This window comes from Macaca mulatta, chromosome 15 (assembly GCF_049350105.2).
Source record: "Macaca mulatta isolate MMU2019108-1 chromosome 15, T2T-MMU8v2.0, whole genome shotgun sequence".
Classification (NCBI taxonomy): Eukaryota; Metazoa; Chordata; class Mammalia; order Primates; family Cercopithecidae; genus Macaca; species Macaca mulatta.
The window spans coordinates 49,185,757-49,207,828 of NC_133420.1; the positions used below are offsets into that span (position 1 = coordinate 49,185,757).

Here is a 22,072-nt window from a genome sequence, read left to right on the forward strand (position 1 = left end):
GGTTGCAGTGAGCTGAGATGGCACCACTATTCCAGCCTGGGCAACAGACTGAGACACTGCCTTAAAAAAAAAAAAGAATTATTATTATTAGAGATATATTCAAGCTCCTTGAGGAAGGAGACCATGGTCTGGAATGTAATTAGAATAGCACTCTGGCAATTACTCTGGGAAGGATGGACTAAAGGAACAAGCAGAGACGGGGAGAGCCAGCAGGAATGTTACAGGAGTCTGGGTGGAAGATGACATGGCCTTCAAATGGGGCAATCTTAGTTTAAAAAAAAAAAAGGAGGTGATCCATTGGAATTAAAAGATGTTGTAAGCTGGGCACAGTGGCTCACACCTGTAATCCCAGCAGTTTGGGAAGCCCAGGAGGGTGGACCACTTGAGCCTAGGAGTTTGAGGCCAGCCTGGGCAACATAGAGAGATCCTGTCTCTACAAAAAATTTTAAAAATTAGCCAGGCATGGTGTCGTATCCCTGTGGTCCCAGCTGCCTGGGAGGCTGAGGTGGAAGAATCACTTGAGCCTGGGAGCTTGAGGCCACAGTGAGCTGTGTTTGCACCATTGCACTCCAGCTGGGCAACACAGCAAGACCCTGTCTCAAGAAAAAGATGTAGCAGTGATGTTAACTGGAGCTTTCTGCATGTTGTGGGTGACAGAGAGGAAGGGAAAGTGACCCCAAGACTTCTACTTTACATTATGATCTTGTCATAGCATTATTTACTAATGATTTTTATTATTGTTTTTACCTCTTCCTCTCATTTAGAGAATGCCTTTAAAAAAAGAAATAAATATTATTTCATTTAATTTGAAATACTTCTTTAAGGTACAAGATTTAAAGTCTCTGATATATACAAACTTCTACTTTGTTCTTTTTCTTTAAGTATAATATTACCATTGTACATACTTCATAATAACTACGGATCTATTTATTGAATTTATTTCTTTCAGTGTTTAATGCCTAGAAAACATATTTGAAAGTACACAGAGGACTTGCAAGGCATTTTGCTTTTCTAAATCCTGACTGTGTCACCCTCCACAGCTACCCGCTCCCTTCCCCAGTGCTCAGCAGCTCAGACCGGTTACCTTTTGGCATTGAGGAGAATGGGGGCACACCGTTCCTCACCGCAGCTTCAGGAAGGCATCACCACCAGCACCAGCACCAGCATCAGCACCAGCACCACTCAAACTACAGCCTCTCACTGACCCTGGAGAACAAAGAGGGGCCTCTGAGGTCCCCAAACTCCAGCAGCAAGTCCCTTACAAGTGAGTAGGCATGGAGGGGGCAAGGCAGGAGAAGGGGGAGCAATGCTGCCAGGCATGAGACTTCCCTAGGTTCTTAAGACAGACCCTTGTGGTGCAGCACACAATGGTGGTCGTGTTATGCTGGGCTACCAGGTTTGGGCCAGAGTAGACAAGAGCCTTATGCATTTGAGTAGAAGCACTTTAGGGATTGTGGCTTACCAGTCAACTCCAATTTCATCACAGGGTCACAGTTCTCCACATCCTTTCTTTTTCTTTTCTTTTCTTTTCTTCTTTTTTTTTTCTTTTTTTTTTTTTTTTTTTTTGAGATGGAGTCTGGCTCTGTCACCCAGGCTGGAGTGCAATAGCACGATCTCAGCTCACTGCAACCTCCCCTTCCCAGGTTCAAGCAATTCTCCTGCCTCAGCCTCCTAAGTAGCTGAGATTATAGGCATGTGCCACCACACCCAGCTAATTTTTGTACTTTTAGTAGAGACGGGTTTCACTATGTTGGCCAGGCTGGTCTCAAACTCCTGATCCACCCGCCTCGGCCTCCCAAAGTACTAGGATTACAAGTGTGAGCCACCACACCTGGTCAAGAAGTGAAGGCTTTTGAAAAGTGATTAAGTCATGAGAGTTCCACTCTTATGAATACATTAGTGCCTTACAAAAGAGCTGGAGGAAAAAAATCCCAAAGTGCTGGGATTACAGGTGTGAGCCACGGCACCCGGCCTCCACCTCCTTTCTTAGCAGTTGTCTGCCTCTGCAGTACCCAGCACTGGCTTGAGCAATGGAAAAGAGAAAGAGGGGAGGGAAGTGATGACTGGACTTTCTACTTTCTTCATTATAGAAAAACTCATTCTATCCCATTTTTGACATTTCAATTTGGACAGCAAAGTGGTATCAGATAGATCCAATCTGTCCACTGTTATGGGTCTCAGAAAGAGAAGTCACAAAAATAGAGAGTGAGCAATCAGAAATTTTATTATTTTATTTTATGACAGGGCCTTGCCATGTTGCCCAGGATGGTCTTGAGCTCTTGGGCTTAAGCAACACTCCTGCTTCAGTCTCTGAAAGTTCTGGGATTATAGGCATGAGCCACTATACCCAGCCCAGAAATACTGTTAGCAATATGATAGAATGAGTTTATATCTTTTAAATCTAATAAAAATATGGGCTTTGATTCTGCATGTCAGTTATTTTATTTTTCTAGAAACTCACTTTTAATATATGTTACCGAATAATTCATCTTTGGTAAACTGAGGGAAAGAACCTGTTGTTTATCAAATGTGGTTTGAAAAGTACTGAAGGCTGGATGCAGTGGCATGTGCCTATAATCTCAGCTATTTCGGAGGCTGAGGCAGGAGAATCGCTTGAAACTGGGAGGTGGAGGGTGTAATTACGCCTGTAATCCCAGCACTTTGGGAGGCCGAGACGGGCAGATCACCTGAGGTGAGGAGTTCTAGACTAACCTGGCCAACATGGTGAAACCCTGTCTCTACTGAAAATATGAAAATTGGCTGGGCATGGTGGTGCGCACCTGTAATCCCGTCTACTTGGGAGGCTGAGGAACGAGAATCACTTGAACCCGGGAGGTGGAGCTTGCAGTGAACCGAGATGGTGCCACTGCACTCCAGCCTGGGTGACAGAGCCAGACTCCAAAAAAAAAAAAAAAAGGAAGGAAGGAAGGAAGGAAGGAGGGAGGGAGGGAGGGAGGGAGGGAGGGAGGCAGGGAGGGAGGGAGGAAGGAAGGAAGGAACTGAAGTGGAGGCTTTGATTTTATCTCTCACCCTTGAACTGAGTCCCCTCTTTGATCTTCAATTTTCTCATCCATGAAATGGGGTAGAGGGTATTGAGATGATGACCAAGGAATCTTCCAGCTCTGATTTTGCGTGAGTCTGTGAGCTGGTGAGACAGGATGAGCCATCCAACCTTCACCTTGGGGCCACAGGGAACAACTCTGTGTCAGCTGAGCTGGTAATGGAAACTCGACACCCACTTGGTATTGAAGAATCAGAACTCTGTCCCTCATCACTATCCACACTGCCCATGCCCTAGTCCCTGCTTCATCTTTGTCTATCTAGATAACCATAACAGCCTCCTAACGGGCACCTGCTCCAGGACAATCTCCAAATAGTAGCTGCCAAAGTCATAGTTCTCACCCCATAACTCTGACCACGTGCCATAAGACTTTTCATTAGCTCTTTACTGTCTGGGGTAAAGTCCTTGCTTCTGAGCAGGGCCGTACACAGACCTGCATATCCTGACCCCTGCCAAGGTCTTCATTCTTCCCTCCACTCCTCACCATACTTTAGCTACATGGAACTACTCTCTTCTCACAAAATACTCTGCTGGGTCTCACCTCTGTCCTTTGCACCTGCTGTTCCCTTTGCCTGGAATACTTTTCCCCACCTTGGTGAACTCCTACACATCCCTTAGCATGTTTGCTTGTCAGTGAAATGTTCTTTAACACCCGTCCTCAATTCTTGGCTTTGGAGTACCTTCCATCTTGCTCTTATAGCAATTAAATAAACCTTGTCTTGGTCTTCTTCGGAATATCTCCACATGTGTCTGTCATCCCCATTAGATTAGAATTGTGTCTCGTTCACCTCTTTCTTTCAGCTCCCAGATCCCAGTTGCTAATGATACTTGGCACAAGTTTTAATATGTAATGAATATTTAATATTTAATGAATATTTAATGTATTAATGAGTAAATTCAAGCTAGAAGGAGAAGTAGTGGCAAATAAATCCAAAGTAGCACAAAAATAAAAGTCATTGGATTTGATTTTAGGAACATAACATGGCTTCTAAGGGCACATTATATGCCCGTTAGCCTGAACACCAATCTTTCCAGTTTGCATGGTGCTTTCCCATTTTTAAAGCATTTATACATAAATGACTTCATTTGATATTCACAGCAACCCTGCAAGGTAAGTAATTTTATTTTCATTTTTAAATGGCTCAGAGGGTCAGAGAGGCAAAACAACTTACCCAGGGGCATCCAGCTCATGTGTGGGGCAGTTAGACCTTGAAACCTTGACCTCAGATATTCTCATACCCTGTCAGCTGATGAGTACTCCAGGCTTGAGAGCTGCTGGAGGAGGAGGAGGCCAGCAGAAAGGGTGCTGGGAATCGGGCGCTGGCAAGTGTCCCTTTTCCCCTATATCTATCCATCCTTTCAACCTTTCCTTCTTTATTTCTCCTGGCTGCTTTGTAGAACTGAGTCCAGGAACGCCTGCCTTGTTCAGTGAAGCCGCTGCCCATCTAAAGAAGCTGGAACTGGAAACTGTGAAGGCTGCTGGACCCTGGCCTCCTCTGCACATCAACATAAACAAGGTGCCAAGGGCGGGGGCTCGGCACTGACCATGGACTTGGTGCTAACATCAAACCTCTGATTACTACCCTAGCCTGCCTGCTAAACCAAGTGCCTTTGCCTTGGAGGGATCTCTATTCCATCTTTCCTGACATTTCTGTTCAGTCTGTCCTTTAGGAGCAAATATTTACTTACCTTCCTTTTGGGTGAATTATAGCATTAGACGTCGTTCCCAGTGTTTCGCCCAACGGGCTAGATCTGTTTGTTAGTTGTCTCTCCCTCCTACTAGACCGAAAGCTCCAGAGGGAGCATCCACACTTACCGCTTTCCATTTCTAGCCCTCTGTCTCCTTCTGACAATGCCTGGCACATTGTAGATGTTCAGTAACTGTTTGCAGGAGGAAGGAAGGGAGGGATTAAGATAGGGAGGGAGAAGGAGACAGGGCAGAAGCCAGGCCCCCTTTTGGCTAGACCTATTCTTACATCCAAATGGGCAGCCTTATAAAAGCCAAATTTTATCTTAGAATGATACATACCACTGCTGGATTCAGTCGGTCATTTAGTTCAACCTTCTCAATGTCTCAGACCAGAGGAAGGGAAATGACTTTCTCAGGATTACACAGCCCTTGACAACCTTCTCAATGTCTCAGACCAGAAGAAGAGAAATGACTTTCTCAAGGTCACATGGCCCTTCAAAATGTTGCAAGGCCTTTGAATCTCCATCCAGTGTCCTTTGCACTCCAACATGCTTCCTCGTTTTCTTTGCCAGCGTTTCTCAACTTTGGCACTAGCAACATTTTGACCTGATGACTCTTTTTTGCAGTGGCAGTCCTATGCATTGTAAAGTGTTTTGCAGCCACCACACACTAAATGCCACTAGGGACCCCCATCCAGTTGTGACAACCGAAAATGTCTCCAGACATTGCCAAATGTTCTCAGAAGGGCAAAATCTCCCCAGTTGAGAACCACTGTTGTACATACATTTTAATTTTTTAAATCCCCAAAGGAAGAATCTTTTTCATTCATGGTTCCTTTCTTCCACTTTAACGCTTAGCTTTGTCCCTTTATGAGAGGGAATAGGAAGAATTTGGAAGAACTGCCCTGTGCAGCATGGGAAGGTTATACCTCCTGCCCTTCCCGTCCCTGACCTTTCCCATAATCCCTCAGCAGGGCGGCCTGTGGTTCCTTTGATTACTAATGGACCCCAACTTCAGGTTTAACCTTCAAAGCCCTGCTTATTCACTTTTTTTCTATACCACCCTCCGTGATGGCCAGCTAGAGAGAATTCCTCCTGCAGGATGGCTCTGATAGCTGTTCAGTCAACAAATCTTTATTAAGCAGGCTTACCCTAGCTGCTAGGGATTCAACCCAATGCACTGTGTGGCCCCGATTGGTCTTTTTTCTCTTAGTTGCCTGGTTTTCAACTTTTCTTCTGCAGTATACACAATAAATGGTTTTAATGGGGGCTTATCCAGAGTTTGGCAAAATCCAAAAATATTTTGCAAGGAAATACAGCATATAGTGTAGCACAGAACCCACAAGCTCTATAGTGATTTGCAGTTGCCATGACTACTGGTGCGGCATTGACAATAGTGGTTTGCTCTGGGTGAAGGCCTAGCTGAGACACCTGTGGGTTATTCCTAGAGGTCAAGTTACAACTCCCTTCCTATCTCCTCCACTCAAAGAAATTGGCGTGCATGGTGGCTCATGCCTGTAATCCCAGCACTTTGAGAGGCTAAGGCAGGTGGATCTCTTGAGGTCACAAATTCAAGACCAGCCTGGGCAACATGGCAAGACCCCATCTCTACTATAAGTATAAAAATTGCAAGATGTGGTGGCAGGCACCTGTAATCCCAGCTACTAGGGAGGCTGAGGCAGAAGAATCGCTTGAACCCACGAGGCAGAGGTTGCAATGAGCTGAGATCCTGCCACTACACTGCAGCCTGGGTGACAGAGCGAGACTCTCTCTCCAAAAAAAAAAAAAAAGAAAAGAAAAAAGAAAGAAAGAAAAAGGAAATGCATTAGTAATCAAGTAAGCTAGAGTGACGTAATTGTACAGATAATTTTGGCTTTGTCCTGACACACACACACACACAAAATATATTACTTCACACTTTGAGGTTTTTTTTTTTTTTTGAGATGGAGTCTCACTCTGTCTCCCAGGCTGGAGTGTAGTGGCATGATCTCGGCTCACTGCAACCTCCGCCTCCCAGGTTCAAGCAATTCTCCTGCCTCATCCTCCCAAGTAGCTGGGATTACAGGCACACGCCACCACACCTGGCTAATTTTTATATTTTTAGTGGAGACAGGATTTCACCATGTTGGCCAGGCTAGTCTTGAACTCCTGGCCTCAAGTGATCCACCCGCCTCGGCCTCCCAAGGTGCTGGGATTACAGGTGTGAGCCACCGTGCCTGGCCACACTTTTTTGTTGTTGTTATTGTTATCATTCATGAAACATTCCTTGCAACAGACCTCACTTCTCACTTCCGATCATGGCACCAAAATTGGGAGCCATTGGCTTGGATGACTTTTAAGGTTTTTTTCCAGCCTCAAGGATCAAGAATCCTCTGATTCTTCTAAGGTTTGGATAACTTCCTGTTCTTGATTGAATGGTGAGATGTCATTTTCACTGTCCAATTCCAAAGTTTGTGCCCAAAATTAACACAAGAATTTAATTATCAGATTTTAGATGTGTAAACAATTTGTATAAACAATTTAAATATACATCTGGTCATTTCTTTATCCCCAAACAGTATCCCCAAACAAATGGACTATTTCCAACTATAATAATAGCAAAGCCTAATTGTCATTCATGTCTATGTTTTGAAATCTGTAATCCCATATTGAACAATTCAAATTGACTGAACATAAAATACAAATTACAGTCACAGGAAAAGAGAAAGCACAATGTTCTTGAAGCCATCCTCTAGGCAGGAATGATTCGGTCTTGGAACACAGATGCTTGTCTCCCACAGAGATATATTTTATACAAATTCATGTAACAACGCACACATTTCCCAAAATGTATATTGACCTTCACCTGCGTCAGTTCATATAGCAGAATATTACAGGTCTTGCTTTGTCCAGCATGAACAATAACGAGCCAGGTTGAATTTTATGTCCAAAAAAGCAGTTTAGAATGAGTAAATTCAAGGGGAATATCGACACTAATTTTTCGTTCTTATTTTAGCAGCATTCTATTTTTTGAAGTGGGTCTTCGGTCATTATTGCCAGTATAACTACTTCCCCTTAAGCAATTGTCAAAAGCCTCAAATGGGCTTTATAACCAATTTGACTCCTGTATGCCAGCATACCATTCCGAAAAATTAAATCTAATTTTAAAATTATCTCTTCATGCACCAGTGAAATATCCATTCAATTATCTTGATGTAACAGGATTTACAAACACAAGATAAATTATCTTAAGGGTATACTGTAAACCTCACCTTTCAAAATAAATGTTACTTATTTGCCCGAAGGAGAAAGTGGAGGCCCTCAGGATAATGAATCCAGTCAAATGAGCCAGATTTCTTCAAATTCAACTTGGCGGTTCAGGAACAATTGATAGCTCAGGGTCGATCATTAGTGTTCTCACATCCAATGCTCTTTTTTTTTTTTTTTTTTTTTTGGTTATATATGTTTGGTAACTAAAGAATCTGACCTGAAAATACCATTTATATCTGTTTTTCTCCCTTGAGCACCATAACAATCTTATGAAGAAAGAAACAGATTCAGAGAATTTAAGGGAAAGCAGTATGATTGACTAGTCAGGAGCTCTGGCTTTGGAGTAACCAACGTCACCATTTCTAGCTGTCAGTCTTGGCTCCTCTGCTTACTTCCTGTGTGACTATGGGCAAGTGACTTACCATCTCTCTGCTTTGTTTTTTGTATCTATAAAATGGGGATAATGATAGTAGCTACCTTGAAATGAGATGATTACATGAGGGGACTCGGTGAGACATGCATATGAAATGCATAGTCAGTGGCTAACCCATAGTAAGCTCTCAGTATATGTTGGCCACTGGCATTGTTTTTCTTTTTATAATCAGCATCTTTTTCTTTTTTTCTTTTTTTTTTTTTGATACAGGGTTTTGCTCTGTTGCCCATGCTGGAGTGCAGTGGCACAATCTTGGCTCACTGCAGCCTCTGCCCCTCAGCTCAGGTGATTCTCCCGAGTAGCTGGAATTGTAGGTTCTGGCCACCACACCCTCCTAATTTTTCTGTTTTTAGTAGAGATGCGGTTTCGCTGTGTTTCCCAGGCTGGTTTCCAACTCCTGGGCTCAAGTGATCCACCCATCCCGGCCTCCCAAAGCACTGGGATTACAAGTGTGAGCCACCGTGCCCAGCCCATGATCTTTTTCTTTTTTTTTTTTTAAATGGTCCAGGTAAGTGACAAAGCTGAGATTCAAATCTGTCTCTGCCTGTCTTGCTATTACATAAAATCGGAGAGTTCTGCTTGGTCTACCAAATGCTTCTCCATATGTTCAGAGGTGCCCCTGGGAAACTCTACCTCATTTCTTTATTAAACAATGTTAGCTGGCCAGTTGCTCTATACTTCCTCTAGCTTTCATAGCACTTGGTGCGTACCAACGTGCTCACTAGGACTTCTTAATTAGTGAATAAGATTAATGTTGGAACTTGTAGAACTTGAGAGATTTAGGGCATTTGATTCTTGCTCTGGTACATGGTGGCTGATATGTCACATTTAGTCCTAATATTACTGAACTGACCTCTAGCAATCACACAGTCCTATGCCTTTCTTATTAAACACGTCTCTTCTAATAATGACTGTATATTATCAGAATCTTCTTTAGTACGTATTTATTGGACATCTACTATGTGCTGGGTACCATATTAGCACTGGGATAAGAAATGACCACAATAGGCATGGTTAACAATAAGACCTTATTTCCCAAAATGTGGTGTGTATACCATCAAAGATGATTTCAGGTTGTACACATGGATGAGTACTTTTTATTTTAATAGTGATATAAATATCATGTTTCTTATAATAAATATAATAGTCATAAAACCTATAATTTCAAAGATATTATTGCTTTGAACACAGTTCAAATAGATGTTCCCAGGGTAATTCACCTTAACTGGATCACATGAATTATAGATATGTGTTCTGTGAATACATGAGATATGGCAAAAATTATAAAGGTTGTGCAAATTACTGAAGTGCAAGACACTCTACAATAAGGTAACAGATATAAATTTCTTGTTGAAAATCACAATTTTCTGCCAGATTTGTTGTCAAACTGCCAATGAATATTTTGTACCCTTCCCCTGGACCCAACAAGTCACAGAATTGAATCTTTCTATGTAAGAGATGGCAGTTATGGGGAAAATAGCACTGGACTGAGGTTAAGAGACTTGAACCAGGAGATGTCCAGTTCTGCCACTGGCTCTTGCCCCATGATGCTGGAAGAGCCTATTCCTTTCTTTGAATTTTTACCCTGGCTTCTGGTAGGTCCTCACCCTGTTTCACAAGGGAATGAGATGCTGTGCCTGGGAATCCTTTGCAAATAGTAAAGCACTGATAAAAATATAAGGAGTTGGTGACATCCCTGTCTATGTATGTAGGTCTATGTGTTATATGCGGTTATGATTATTGGGAAAAGTTAATGCACATGTTTCTGTCTTTGTTTACAATCTGCTGTTTGTATTTTGGTTTGTCTCAGGCTGAAGAAAAGAAAGTCTCGGAGAAAACTCTTCAGACTCCACTTTTGCCTTCCCCTGTGGCGGATCATGTGAAGTGTAACATTCTGAAAGCCCAGTTGGAAAATGCTTCCCGAGTGAACATCCAGGTGTGCCGAATGCATACATTCCTTTGATTTCATGTTATAGGATTTCCTCGATGCCACAGAGAAGAAAGAGGCACCGTAGGACTGAGATGCTGTGTCAGTCAGGGTCCAGTCAGGAGATGGGAACCGGGTATGTGAACCATACCTGATATGTGAACCAAGATCTTCATATAAAAGAATTAGGTACATAAAAGGGTAAAAAGAGAACTTGAAGGCAGCAGTTCTCAAATGTTATTGTGCATAGGTCACCTGGAAAACTGGGCCCTGTGCCTGGAGATTTGGTAAATTGGGGTGGGGGCTCATGAATATTCCTCTTCTCTCCTCTCCCCTCCTCTCCTCTCCTCTTCTATCCCCTCCCTTACCCTCCCCTCCCCTCTCCTTCCTTTATTCCTTCTTTCCTTCTTTCTTTCTTTCTCTCTCTCTCTCTCTTTCTTTCTTTCTTTCTTTCTTTGTTTCTTTCTTTCTTTTTTCTTTCTTTCTTTCTTTTTTCCTTTTTTTTTTTCCTGTCTCACTCTGTTGTGAAGGCTGGGCTGCAGTGGTGGGATCATGGCTCACTGCAGCCTCAACTTCACAGGCTCAATCAATCCTCCTGCTTCAGCCTCCCGAGTAGCTGGGACTACAGGCATGCACCACCACACCTAGCTAATTTTTGTACTGTTTGTAGAGACAGGGTTTTACCATGTTGGCCAGCCTGGTCTCGAACTCCTGGACTTAAGCAATCCTCCCACCTCAGCCTCCTAAAGTGCTGGGATTACAGGCGTGAGCCGCTGTGCCAGCCTGAATATGCATTTCTAACAAGCCCACAGGACCACATTTTGGGTCACACTACTCTAAGGTGCCAGAGATAGTAACTGCAGGCAGCACTTTCCATCCCTACAGCTGAGGGAACAGAGATGCTGTCAACACTAAAATTTAGATATTTGAAGGAGAAACCCTGTGGAGACTAAACTCAGACTTCTAAGCAAGGGTCACTGTGCCTGGCGCTGGCATTTCTGAGCTCTTAAGACATGATCTGTGGGGCCTGGACTCAGACTGAGGAGGGGACATCAGCTGGCTGGTGCTGATAGTCTGAGGTGGACACCATGCAGCTGGATCTGCCGGTGTTGGAAAACTGCAAATTGTATTCAGCTGTGACTGCAGGAGGAACTGCTGCTGCCCACATGAAGCAGCAAGGCTGGGGTGACTCGCAGCAGCAGGAAGCAGACAGCAGACAGGAAGGAGCACGTTCCTTCCACGAGCACCCCATGTGGACAGAACCTATCATGGAGTCAACTGGCAAAGCAGACCTGAGGTTTGCAGGCCCTTGGGCCAGCTCCATAAAATAGATGTTTGGCAGGTGGACTTGGAGTTAAAAGTTGCTAGTTTAACAGCTGCCATAAATTCTCCCATCTGAACTCATAACAGGTGTCCCGGGTGGACCTTGACTCTTTCCCTGTGACCCTAAATGCAGCCTCGGAATCATTTTCTGCATGGTGGGTATTCCAAGGAGGTACCACCTGTTGATCAGATTTGGCACTCAGGCAGAAGCCCACTTGCCATCCTTGTCCTGGAAATACTATTTAAAAACTGCAGTCCATGATTTCATTAGAAAAATATATAACTGTCTTCTTCAGCCTGGGCACAGTGGCTCATGCCTGTGGTCCCAGCACATTGGAAGGCCAAGGCGGGTGGATCACTTGAGGCCAGGAGTTTGAGAGTAGTCTGGCCAACATGGCAAAGCCCTGTCTTTACTAAAAATACAAAACTTAAGGTGTGGTGGTGCGTGCCTATAATCCCACCACTCGGGAGGCTGAGGCAGGAGAATTGCTTGAACTCAGGAGATGGAGGCCACGGTGAGCAGAGACTGCTTCACTGCACTCTGGCCTGGGTAACACAGCAAGACTCCATCTCACAAAAAAATAAACAAATACATTAATTAATTAAATAAAAAATAAGAAATAAATGTTAAAAGTTATCTTCTTCATTCCTTATAAACCTAATGTATATGCTTATATTGCCAAGGATAAAGTAAATACTCAGTAATCTCTTCTATCATTATTTCCATTTATATATGTAGCAATCTGAATAATTTAGGTCCTTCCAGAACATACCATGAAAGTCAAGAGAAAGCTTACAAAATGCCTTTTATTTGGGGGTTGTGATATAAACAGGAGGCAGTAAGATGTAGAACACAAGTTTCAAAGTCAGATGGTCTGACTTTGAACCTTGATCTATGATTGATCAGGAATGTCACCTTAAGCTTGTTTGTCAACCTCTCTGGGCCTTAATTCTCTCATGTGAAAATGGAGATAATAACATCTATCAGGTTATTGGGACGATTACATGAGATGATCTGTGCCGAGTACCTGGTGCGACGCCTTGCTCTCCCACTGCTGAGATATTGACAGCAATGGTCACAGTTGTGGAGTGATGAAATTGCTGGGGGCACTGATTGCTTACAGATAACAGTGGTTGCCCTTTTTAGAGGATGGTGGGGTTTATTTCCCATCACAAACTCAGGAATATCAAGGTTATAGTCACAAATTCTTTATTTTCAGTCTACCTTCATTGATTTCGGGTATGCCATTTTTATACTATCACAGAACAAACAAAACTGACACGTATTTTGCAATTTACAAAGCTGTAATTATCTACATTAGAAAGTTGTAACGTATTCCCAATAACCCCATGCTGCAGGTATTATCTGCGGAGGACCCATATTTCTGCTCCATTGGAGAAGTGCAGTATATCGAAAATATTCCATTTTGTAAAGTATAGGGAAGAGATGAGAAATAGGTAAGAACACATTTCCTAGCCAAAAAGACATAGTGGAAGGGCATGAAAACAGGAGAAAAGCGGGGGAGTGTGAAGTCAGTAATTTGACAGCAGTGTTTCCCAAGATGTTGTAAGGAACACAAGCCCCACGGGATGCTCCCTGGTAATTCTGGAAATGCTGCACATGAAATCCCATGGGACAGTCCCAGCGCACATCAGCTTCTTATAGGCTCTGAGAAGTCCTGCAGGAAAGAAGCGTGTTTTACTTTCTTTCACACCTAACTGGCCATAGGACACTTTGTAAAGTAGCTCCTACTGTTATCTGTAGAACTGAAATTCACAGGAACACAGAAGAGTGCTTTGGGAATTCATGGTTTAGAGGGTTTTGAGGGGTTGTGATGGAGGGAGAGGAGGTTGATGCACAGCCAAGTATACTGCTAGGGGTTTAAGTGTTAATCCCCTGTTGGCATCAGTGCACAGTGAGAGTATAAGGAAAGGAAGCAGAAGTCAAACAGACCAATGGTACTATCTGTTGCTAACTCTTAAAAAAGGCTTTGGGGCCAGGTGCAGTGGCTCACTCCTGTAATCCCAGCACTTTGGGAGGCTGAGGCAGGTAGATCACGAGGTCAGGAGATGGAGACCATCCTGGCTAAAACAGTGAAACCCTGTCTCTACTAAAAATACAAAAAATTAGTTGGGCATGGTGGCGGGCACCTGTAGTCCTAGCTACTCAGGAGGCTGAGGCAGGAGAATGGTGTGAACCCAGGAGGCCGTGCTTGCAGTGAGCGGAGATCTCGCCACTGCACTCCAGCCTGGGTGACAGAGTGAGACTCCGTCTAAAAAAAAAAAAAAGGCTTTGGCTGGGTATGGTGGCTCATGCCTGTAATTCCAGCATTTTGGGAGGCCAAGGTGGGCAGATTGCTTGAGCCCAGAAGTTCAAGACCAGCCTAGGCAACATGGCGAAACCTTGTCTCTGCAAAAAAATATGAAAAAATTAGCTGTGCATTGTGGTGTGAGCCCATAGTCACAGCTACTCTGGAGGTTGAGGCAGGAGGATTGACTGAGCCCAGGAGGTCAAGGCTGCAGTGAGCTGTGATCGTGCTGCTGCACTCTAGCCTGGGCAAGAGAACACACCCTGTCCCAAGAAATAAAAAATCAAAAACAAAAATTAAAAAGGCTGTGATTAGGATGTAAGACTGGATCTATATGTGAGCAATCTTGACAGGATAATAATGCCATGTCCTCCAAGCCAATAGGCTTGAAATCTTTACTCAACATGTATTTAGAACAGAGGCCAAACTCTGTATGTTGTGATGGGTGTGAGGGCTGCAGGCCTCTGCATGTTCCATTGACCACTCGCGTGTGGTCAGCTGGCCTGGCTGGCTGAGTGGGTGTCTCTTCTTCCCCCACCATTCTTTGTGGGACTCATCAGAGGGAGGAGGACAAGGTTTCTCTCAAAATCATATGACGTGATTCCTGCCAAGCTGTTATGGTTGTTATGCTGATGTGAAAGGACAGACTCCAAATTCCTTTGTAAACTGTAAGTGCTATGTGAACATAGAGCTGATTATTATTCCTGACCTAAACTGTGAGGTGAGGGATTAAACTGCGGGTTTGGCTTTTCCCACACTATCCCTTTCTAATTCAAGCATGAGTTGGCACGTAGCAGGTGTTCAATAAAAGCATGAATGCAAGAATTGATTGCATCTGAATGATTGTCTTAATCCCATTACTCAAGAAAACATTTTTTGTTAACATATATAAACACCAGAGCAAGATTCTCTATTGATTGAATACTTGGTGAACTACCTCTTTGGTCCACTTGCCAATTTCTGTAATCTTTTGAATGTAAGAGACTTGAAAACATTTTTTGCATGCCAACATATTCAGTTTTGACTAACCTGAATACTTTCTTTAACAGGGTGGAAAAGAGGAATCAATGTTTGTAAATATCAATAAGAAATCCAGTCTTCAGGACGCTAATGTAAGGTCTGTTGCTCCTTGTCTGAATGGGGAAATGATATTCTCTATATCATCAACATTATCCTTGAAACATTGCTCATGAGGGCATTAGCTGATAAAATCAGAGGACAAATAAAACAGAGAATACGAGCCCAAAGAGATGGAAAAAAGACTGGCTTAACCAACTTTCTGCAAGCCTCAAAAATGCTGCTTATTCTCAGTTTTAATATCTCTGCCTGCTGCGTTAACAAAGAAATCAATCACTTGAGGTTGTCACTCAAGCATGTGAACTTCACCTTGCCATCCCCTCGCTTAAAGTCCTTTAAAGGCTCCGTTTATGCTCAGAATGGAATCCCAACTCTTTAACAGAGTGCAGGAGGCCCTTCACGACCTGGCTTCTGCTCGCAACTCCAGGTTGGCCTTGGCCCAGCTTCCCTTAGCCCATTGATGTGCCCTGCCTGCTGAGCTTCTTGCCAGTGCTGGGGCCACATATGTTCCTTTAAAATATTTATTTATTTATTTATTTATTTATTTATTTATTTTTAAGATAGAGTCTCCCTCTGTTGCCCAGGCTGGAGTGCAGTGGTGCGATCTCGGCTCACTGCAACCTCTGCCTCCCAGGTTCAAGAGATTCTTGTGCCTCAGCCTCCTAAGTAACTGGGATTACAAGTACGCACCACTGTTCCCAGCGAATTTTTGTAATTGTAGTAGAGACAGGGCTTCACTCTGTTGGCCAGGCTGGTCTTGAACTCCGGACTTAAGTGATCCACCCACCTCGGCCTCCCAAAGTGCTGAGATTACAGGTGTGAGCCACAGCACCTAGCCTATTTTTTATTTGTATAAATGTATGGGGCACAAGTGTAACTTAGATCTGTGCATAGATTGCACAGTAGTGAAGTCTGAGCTTTTAGAATATCCATCACTCAAATAATGTACATTGTACCCATTAAGTAATTTCTCATCATCCACCCTCCTCCCATCCCCTACACATGTTCTTTAAAGCTTCCAGGCCACCACCACCACCCCAAACCCAGAGGAAGCCCGTCCTCCCCTGATCTCACAGAGAACAGGAGCTCTTTCCTTCTTGGCATGCTGGCAGTGGCCTCATTGCCACCCGGTGGTTTACTAACACCAGCAGGGTCTCCTTAGGGTAGTTTCCCAAAGTGGGTCCAAGGACCACTGCATCAGAGTCTCTTCTTAAAAACACAGACTCCTGGGTCCTACTCCAGACCTTTTGGATCCTTTGTGTGAATGTGTGTGGTGGGGGTTTGGTGGGTGCCAGTAGAGACAAGAATCATCATGTTAACAGGCACCTAGGTGATCTAGAACCACTGCACTGGGGAATTATTATACTTGATGCCAAAAATAAAAGCTAACATTTCTCTGTATCACCTTATGATTCCCAATCTGTGTTCTTGGTATAAATTTGTCTTACTCCTGAGATACATACCCAGCTGCCTCCAGAGCTTTTCAAAAACTTAATTCATCTCTTCCTACCCCACCCCACTAATCTTCACCTGGTTTCCATTGTTAGTCAATGGTATTATTACCTACCCCTCACCCAGGCCTGCAAACTGGGAGTCCTTGCTTTTCTCCTACCTTATTCCCTCATCTAATTGGTCACCAAGTCCTGGCAATTTGACTTTCATTTTACCTTCCACATCCATCCTCTTCTCTTGACTATACCTTGAGCCCTCATTGTCTTCCGGGCTTACTGCTGCCAACAATCCTCTAAGATGCTTCTGTCCTCCCTTTCACCAGGGTCCTCTTCATTGTTCTAAGGACCTTTCTAAAATGCAAATCTGACTATGCCACTCCTTTGCTTAACACCTTTAGAGAGTTGAGGTCCATTGCCTTCAGTGTAGACTCCTCAGCCTGAGGCCCCGTATGACCTGGCCTCGACTTTCCCTCCAGTCAAAACCCTCTGCTCTTCCACTGAGACCTCACCGGACAGTAGTTCTAGTGCCCTGCATTCAGCCAGGTCTCCACTCTGCCTCTCATCTTTGTGGTCTTCGCTCCATCTGGAAAGAGGAAATTCCTCCGCATAGCTTTCCCTGATGCTGACTGTTCCACCCAAGCAAATTCATGTGTTCCCCCAATAGACTACATTCTTCCAGGGACCATGTTCCCTTTACTCTGGAGTCGCAGCTTGAGGAAACCATGAGTGTAGGATGAATTGACTCAAATCCTCTATTTTCTCATTCATGTGTTTATTCAACATACTTTTTTTTTTTTTTTTTTTTTTTTTTTTTTGAGACAGGGTCTCACTCTGTCACCCAGGCTGCAGTGGAATAGCATAATCATGGCTCATTGCAGCCTCGACCTCCTGGGCTCGGGTGATCCTCCCACCTCAGCCTCCTGAGTAGCTGGGACTACAGGCACGCTCCACCATACCTGGCTAATTTTGTACTTTTTGTAGAAATGGGTATTATCATGTTGCCCAGGCTGGTCTCAAACTCCTGACCACAAGTGATCTGCCTGCCTCAGCCTCCTAAAGTGCTGGGATTACAGGTGTGAGCCACTGCGCCCAGCGTCAACATGCATTTATTAGGCCCTGGCCACGTACTTATCACCATAGTGAGCACTGACCCAGAAGTGTCAGCTGACTTGCCAGAGGCCCCTTTCAAGGACCTCAACTTGTTTTGATGCCTTGTTGGTCCTAGGAGGTAATGAACTGATTTTTTAAAAGATGAAATTAGTCATGACCACTACAAAAATGCATTAAACATTTTCCTTAAAATTACTATTTTGAGTAGGGTCCATTGGTTACCTGAAATAAATTCTTGAATAAAGATAAAAGTGAAACTTAATTTTTAGCATTTTCACACATACGCGGAATTAAAATGTGTTACAGCAAGTCCTAAAGGTCTTCTGATTATGCATTTTTCACATAAAGTATAGTATGGTTCTTTATCTTTTTTTTTTTTTTAAAAAAGCAAATAGTCTGTGCTATGTTTAAAATAGAATAGCTACCAGATTACTTGGAATTAAAAACAGGTTATCCATAGTTTTCTCTTCATTTTACTGGCAAAACCTGGTTATGAGCCAAACCCTCAATCTGGTTCACCCCTCATATTGGGGGGCAGGGATGACTATTTTGGGGCAGAGAAATTTTATTTGGTACCTCAATTATGTTTAGTTCCCCCACTTGCTATATTTTCCCTATGATTTTTTTCTTACTGTTTGGATTTTCTATGGTTTTAGAAAATAATTATAATTATTAACTAAGTAGAGTAGAATTCAAGAAGGCAAAAAAAAAAAATGGATTTCTTGATTATCAATGTTATTAAGGTGTACATTAACTGAGAAAGCAGTCCCTATGGCTAAAACAAGACCATAAACCGTTTTTTGATGGTATTGTTCTGTTTTTTCGGTGTGTCTCTAGAAGTCCTATTCCTATTCGTGTGGAAACTGCCCAGCCAGCTGCGGAAAAGCCGGAAATCAAGCCTCCCCGAGTGAGGAAGTTAACAAGACAGTATAGTTTGTGAGTTCTGTACTGCAACTTTTTCAATTAAAACAACTACGATGACTAAATGTTTAGGTACAAATGCTTCTTAGCCCCTCTGACTAGCCCCAGGGAGCAGCCCCCAAATTCCATTTATTTCCAATTTAGGTAATAATGAGACTAGCCCTTTCTCCCTGAAAACCTTACATAGTTGGCATAAGGATTCATTGTTGACTACTGTGTAATAAATTACTCCCAAACTTAGTGTCTTAAAACAATCCACCTTTATCATCTCACAGTTCCTGTGGAGAGGGGGTCGGGGCATGGCTTAGCTGGGTCTTCTGTATCAGGGGCTCTTACAAGGCTGCATTCAAGGTGTCAGGGCTGCGGTCTTATCTGCAGGCTCATTCTTACGGTTGCTGACAGGGATCAGGTCCTCAAGGATTGTTGGACAGAGTTTGCCCTCAGCCTGTAGTCACATAGGTCTCTCCAGCTTTCTCCATTAGAGAAAGCACACAAGAAGAGCCAGAGGGAGTGCCAGCAAGGCAAAGGCACAGTCTTTTGTAACCTATGCACAGAACTGACATCCCATCACTTTTTTCTTTTTTTTTTTTTTTGAGACAGAGTCTTGCTCTGTCACCCAGGCTGGAGTGCAGTGGTGTGATGCTGGCTCACTGCAATCCACCTCCCAGGTTCAAGCAATTCTCCTGCCTCCGCCTCCCAAGTAGTTGGGATTACAGGTGTGAGCCACCATGCCTGGCTGATTTTTGTATTTTTAGTAGAGACGGGGTTTCACCATGTTGGCCAGGCTGGTCTAGAACTCCTGACTTCAAGTAATCTGCCTGCCTCAACCTCCCGAAGTGCAGGTGTGAGCCACTGTGCTCAGCCCCCATCACTTTTGCCATATTCTGTTCATTAGAAGCAAATCCCTGTGTCTAGCCCACACTCAAGGGGAGGGATTACACAGGGGCATGAATAGTAGGTTGGGGATCATTGCAAGCTACTTAGTAGCTGCTTTCCGCAGCATATCCATGAAAAGGCAGCCCCGTCTGTCAACAGAGCCAAAGCTGATCACTGAGCTTTGACACCTGTAGGAGGCGCCATTTCCCAAAGTGTCCCAGAATCACCAGAGTCCATGTGCACCTGACTGTTCTAGGCATCGTTGGGGAATAGTAAAGTGACTTTGACAATTCCCATCCAAAGAGTCACAATTTACTGGAGGGAAAGACAAGAGTCACAAATAATTATAATCCAAAGCAGAAAGATAACTTCTGTAGTCAGGGTGGTGAGTACTAGTAATAATTGTAGTAATTATCACAATGGTAGTTCACATTTCTTTTCCCTTTTTTCTTTTCTTTCTTTTTTATTTTTTATTTTTTATTTTTTGAGACAGAGTCTTGCTCTGTCACTCTGTCACCCAGGCTGGAGTGCAGCCGCACAATCTTGGCTCACTGCAACCTCCACCTCCAGAGCTCAAGCAATTCTCCTGCCTCAGCCTCCCAAGTATCTGTGATTACAGGCACCTGCCACCACGCCCAGCTAATTTTTTTTGTATTTTTAGTAGAGACGGGGGTTTCACCCTGTTGGCCAGGCTGGTTTCGAACTCCTGACCTCAAGTGATCCACCCGCCTCGGCCTCCCAAAGTGCTAGGATTATAGGCGTGAGCCACCGCGCCCAGCTTGTAGTTCCCATTTCTTGACCTTAGCTATGGCGTGGGTACTGTGCCTAGATGTGTCATTGGTCAGAGAGTAACTGCAGGGGGATCTGTGGACAAATGGAAAGCATGGGGACTTTGGAGTTGGAAAGGCTTCTGTCAGGCCCCTGGCTAGTTTACAGCTGTAAGCTCTTGGAAAAATGACTCTGTGATCCTCTCTTCCTTCCTCTGTAAAATGGGTGAGATAATACCTGCCTCTGAGGAGTTTTGTGGGGTTTAACATGAGACAATGTGGGTAAAGCCCCAATGCCCTGGCCATAGGATGAGGTCCCCTTTCCTTCTTCTCTGGGACCTGGAAGCTTCTGAGGAAAGATGGAGTTTAGGGGGTACCCAGAGTGCAAAATGTAGGACAGAAAACGGGATTCTGGATGCAATTCTCTAACAGTTGTCTCAGGTCTGCCATTCGTACATGTGAAAAGGAAAAGACATGTATGGGAGATATGAAGGGAGACATATCCTACCTCATTATCCTTCATAGAAACTTCTGGTCAGCTGCATTTCCCAGGAAAGCCAAAATGAGTAAAGTTCAAATAATTAACAGTCCTAATGATCCCTGGCGGACAATTAAGCCATGACAATTTGCTTCCCTCGAGGATAAAGCTGGCAGAACTTGCCATGCCTTTTACATTTTGAAACTCAAAATGTTATTATCACTCATTTGAGAGATATAATCACGTTTGAAACAATGACTGTCTGATACATAACCTGGAAGGAAAGAAAATTTCACTAAGTCACCAAACTCATTCCTTTGTTTTTTTTTTTTTTTTTTTTTTTGATACAGAGTCTCACTCTGTTGCCCAGGCTGGAGTGCAGTGGCACAATCTCAGCTCACTGCAACCTCCGCCTCCTGGGTTCAAGAGATTCTCCGGCCTCAGCCTCCCAAGTAGCTGGGACTACAAGCGCATGCCACCGTGCCCAGCTAATCAAACTGGCTCTTTTAAGGACACTCTTTTTCAAACCTTGAACTTTACATGTGTATTTCTTAAGCTGTCCCAAAGTATTCTGCTTGGAAAATCAAAGAATGGCAGCATTTCCCTCATTGGTAGAAAATAGCAACATGCGTGGATGAAATTTTCCCCGTGTTATTGTCCCATAAAGAGTTATCGAATCCTTGACACTGGTTACCACTCATTTACCCATCTTTATTTAATATATTTTTTAAATTTTTTTGAGGTGGAGTCTTACTCCGTCACCCAGGCTGGAGTGCAATGGCGCAGTCTCAACTCACTGCAAACTCCGCCCCCTAGGTTCACGTGATTCTCCTGCCTCAGCCTCCCGAGTAGCTGGGATTACAGGTGTCCACCACCACGCCCGGCTAATTTTTGTATTTTTAGTAGAGACAGGGTTTCACCACGTTGGCCAGGTTGGTCTCGAACTCCTGACCTCAGGTGATCCGCCCGCTTCAGCCTCCCAAAGTGCTGGGATTACAGGTGTGAGCCACCATGTCCAGCCTTTGCCCATATCTTTAACTCTTTGATATGGATAAAGTTGGCACATGATCAAGGAATATAAATGGGAAAACTCAGATTTCTGATTTTCTGGAAAACATTTTTTGCATCATCATTTTTGAGATACAGATTAGTGTGCGCACATCGCCCTTTTGGCTGTTGTAATAATTCCAGTTCCTAGGCTAGAATAAGGTGTAGTCGGATTTTAGGTGGCTCCATCAAAAGCATTGTAACATTCAGGTGCTGTGAACAAGTCTTTGAACCACTGCTTTTAAAGGTACAAACAAAAATCTCAGCCACATTGTTTCCTGGAAATATGACAAGGAGGGAAAATGTGGCCACTGCATGCAGTGAGAAGGGAGAAGTAGAGGGCCTCTACAGCGA

The 22,072-nt window shown here is 43.7% G+C and overlaps 1 protein-coding gene across 4 annotated transcripts in view; it reads left to right on the forward strand.

Annotated features, from left to right (window-relative positions):
• Nucleotides 1–22,072, forward strand: part of EPB41L4B (erythrocyte membrane protein band 4.1 like 4B) — a 150,753-nt gene that overhangs the window by 103,225 nt on the left and 25,456 nt on the right. For all 4 annotated transcript variants that reach the window (XM_028834998.2, XM_015117131.3, XM_028834999.2 and 1 more), the window contains exons 16-20: nucleotides 1,041–1,264; nucleotides 4,460–4,578; nucleotides 10,243–10,368; nucleotides 15,041–15,108; nucleotides 18,467–18,565. In XM_028834998.2, coding sequence (XP_028690831.1) covers nucleotides 1,041–1,264; nucleotides 4,460–4,578; nucleotides 10,243–10,368; nucleotides 15,041–15,108; nucleotides 18,467–18,565 — 636 coding nt within the window. The remainder of the gene's footprint in view (nucleotides 1–1,040; nucleotides 1,265–4,459; nucleotides 4,579–10,242; nucleotides 10,369–15,040; nucleotides 15,109–18,466; nucleotides 18,566–22,072) is intronic.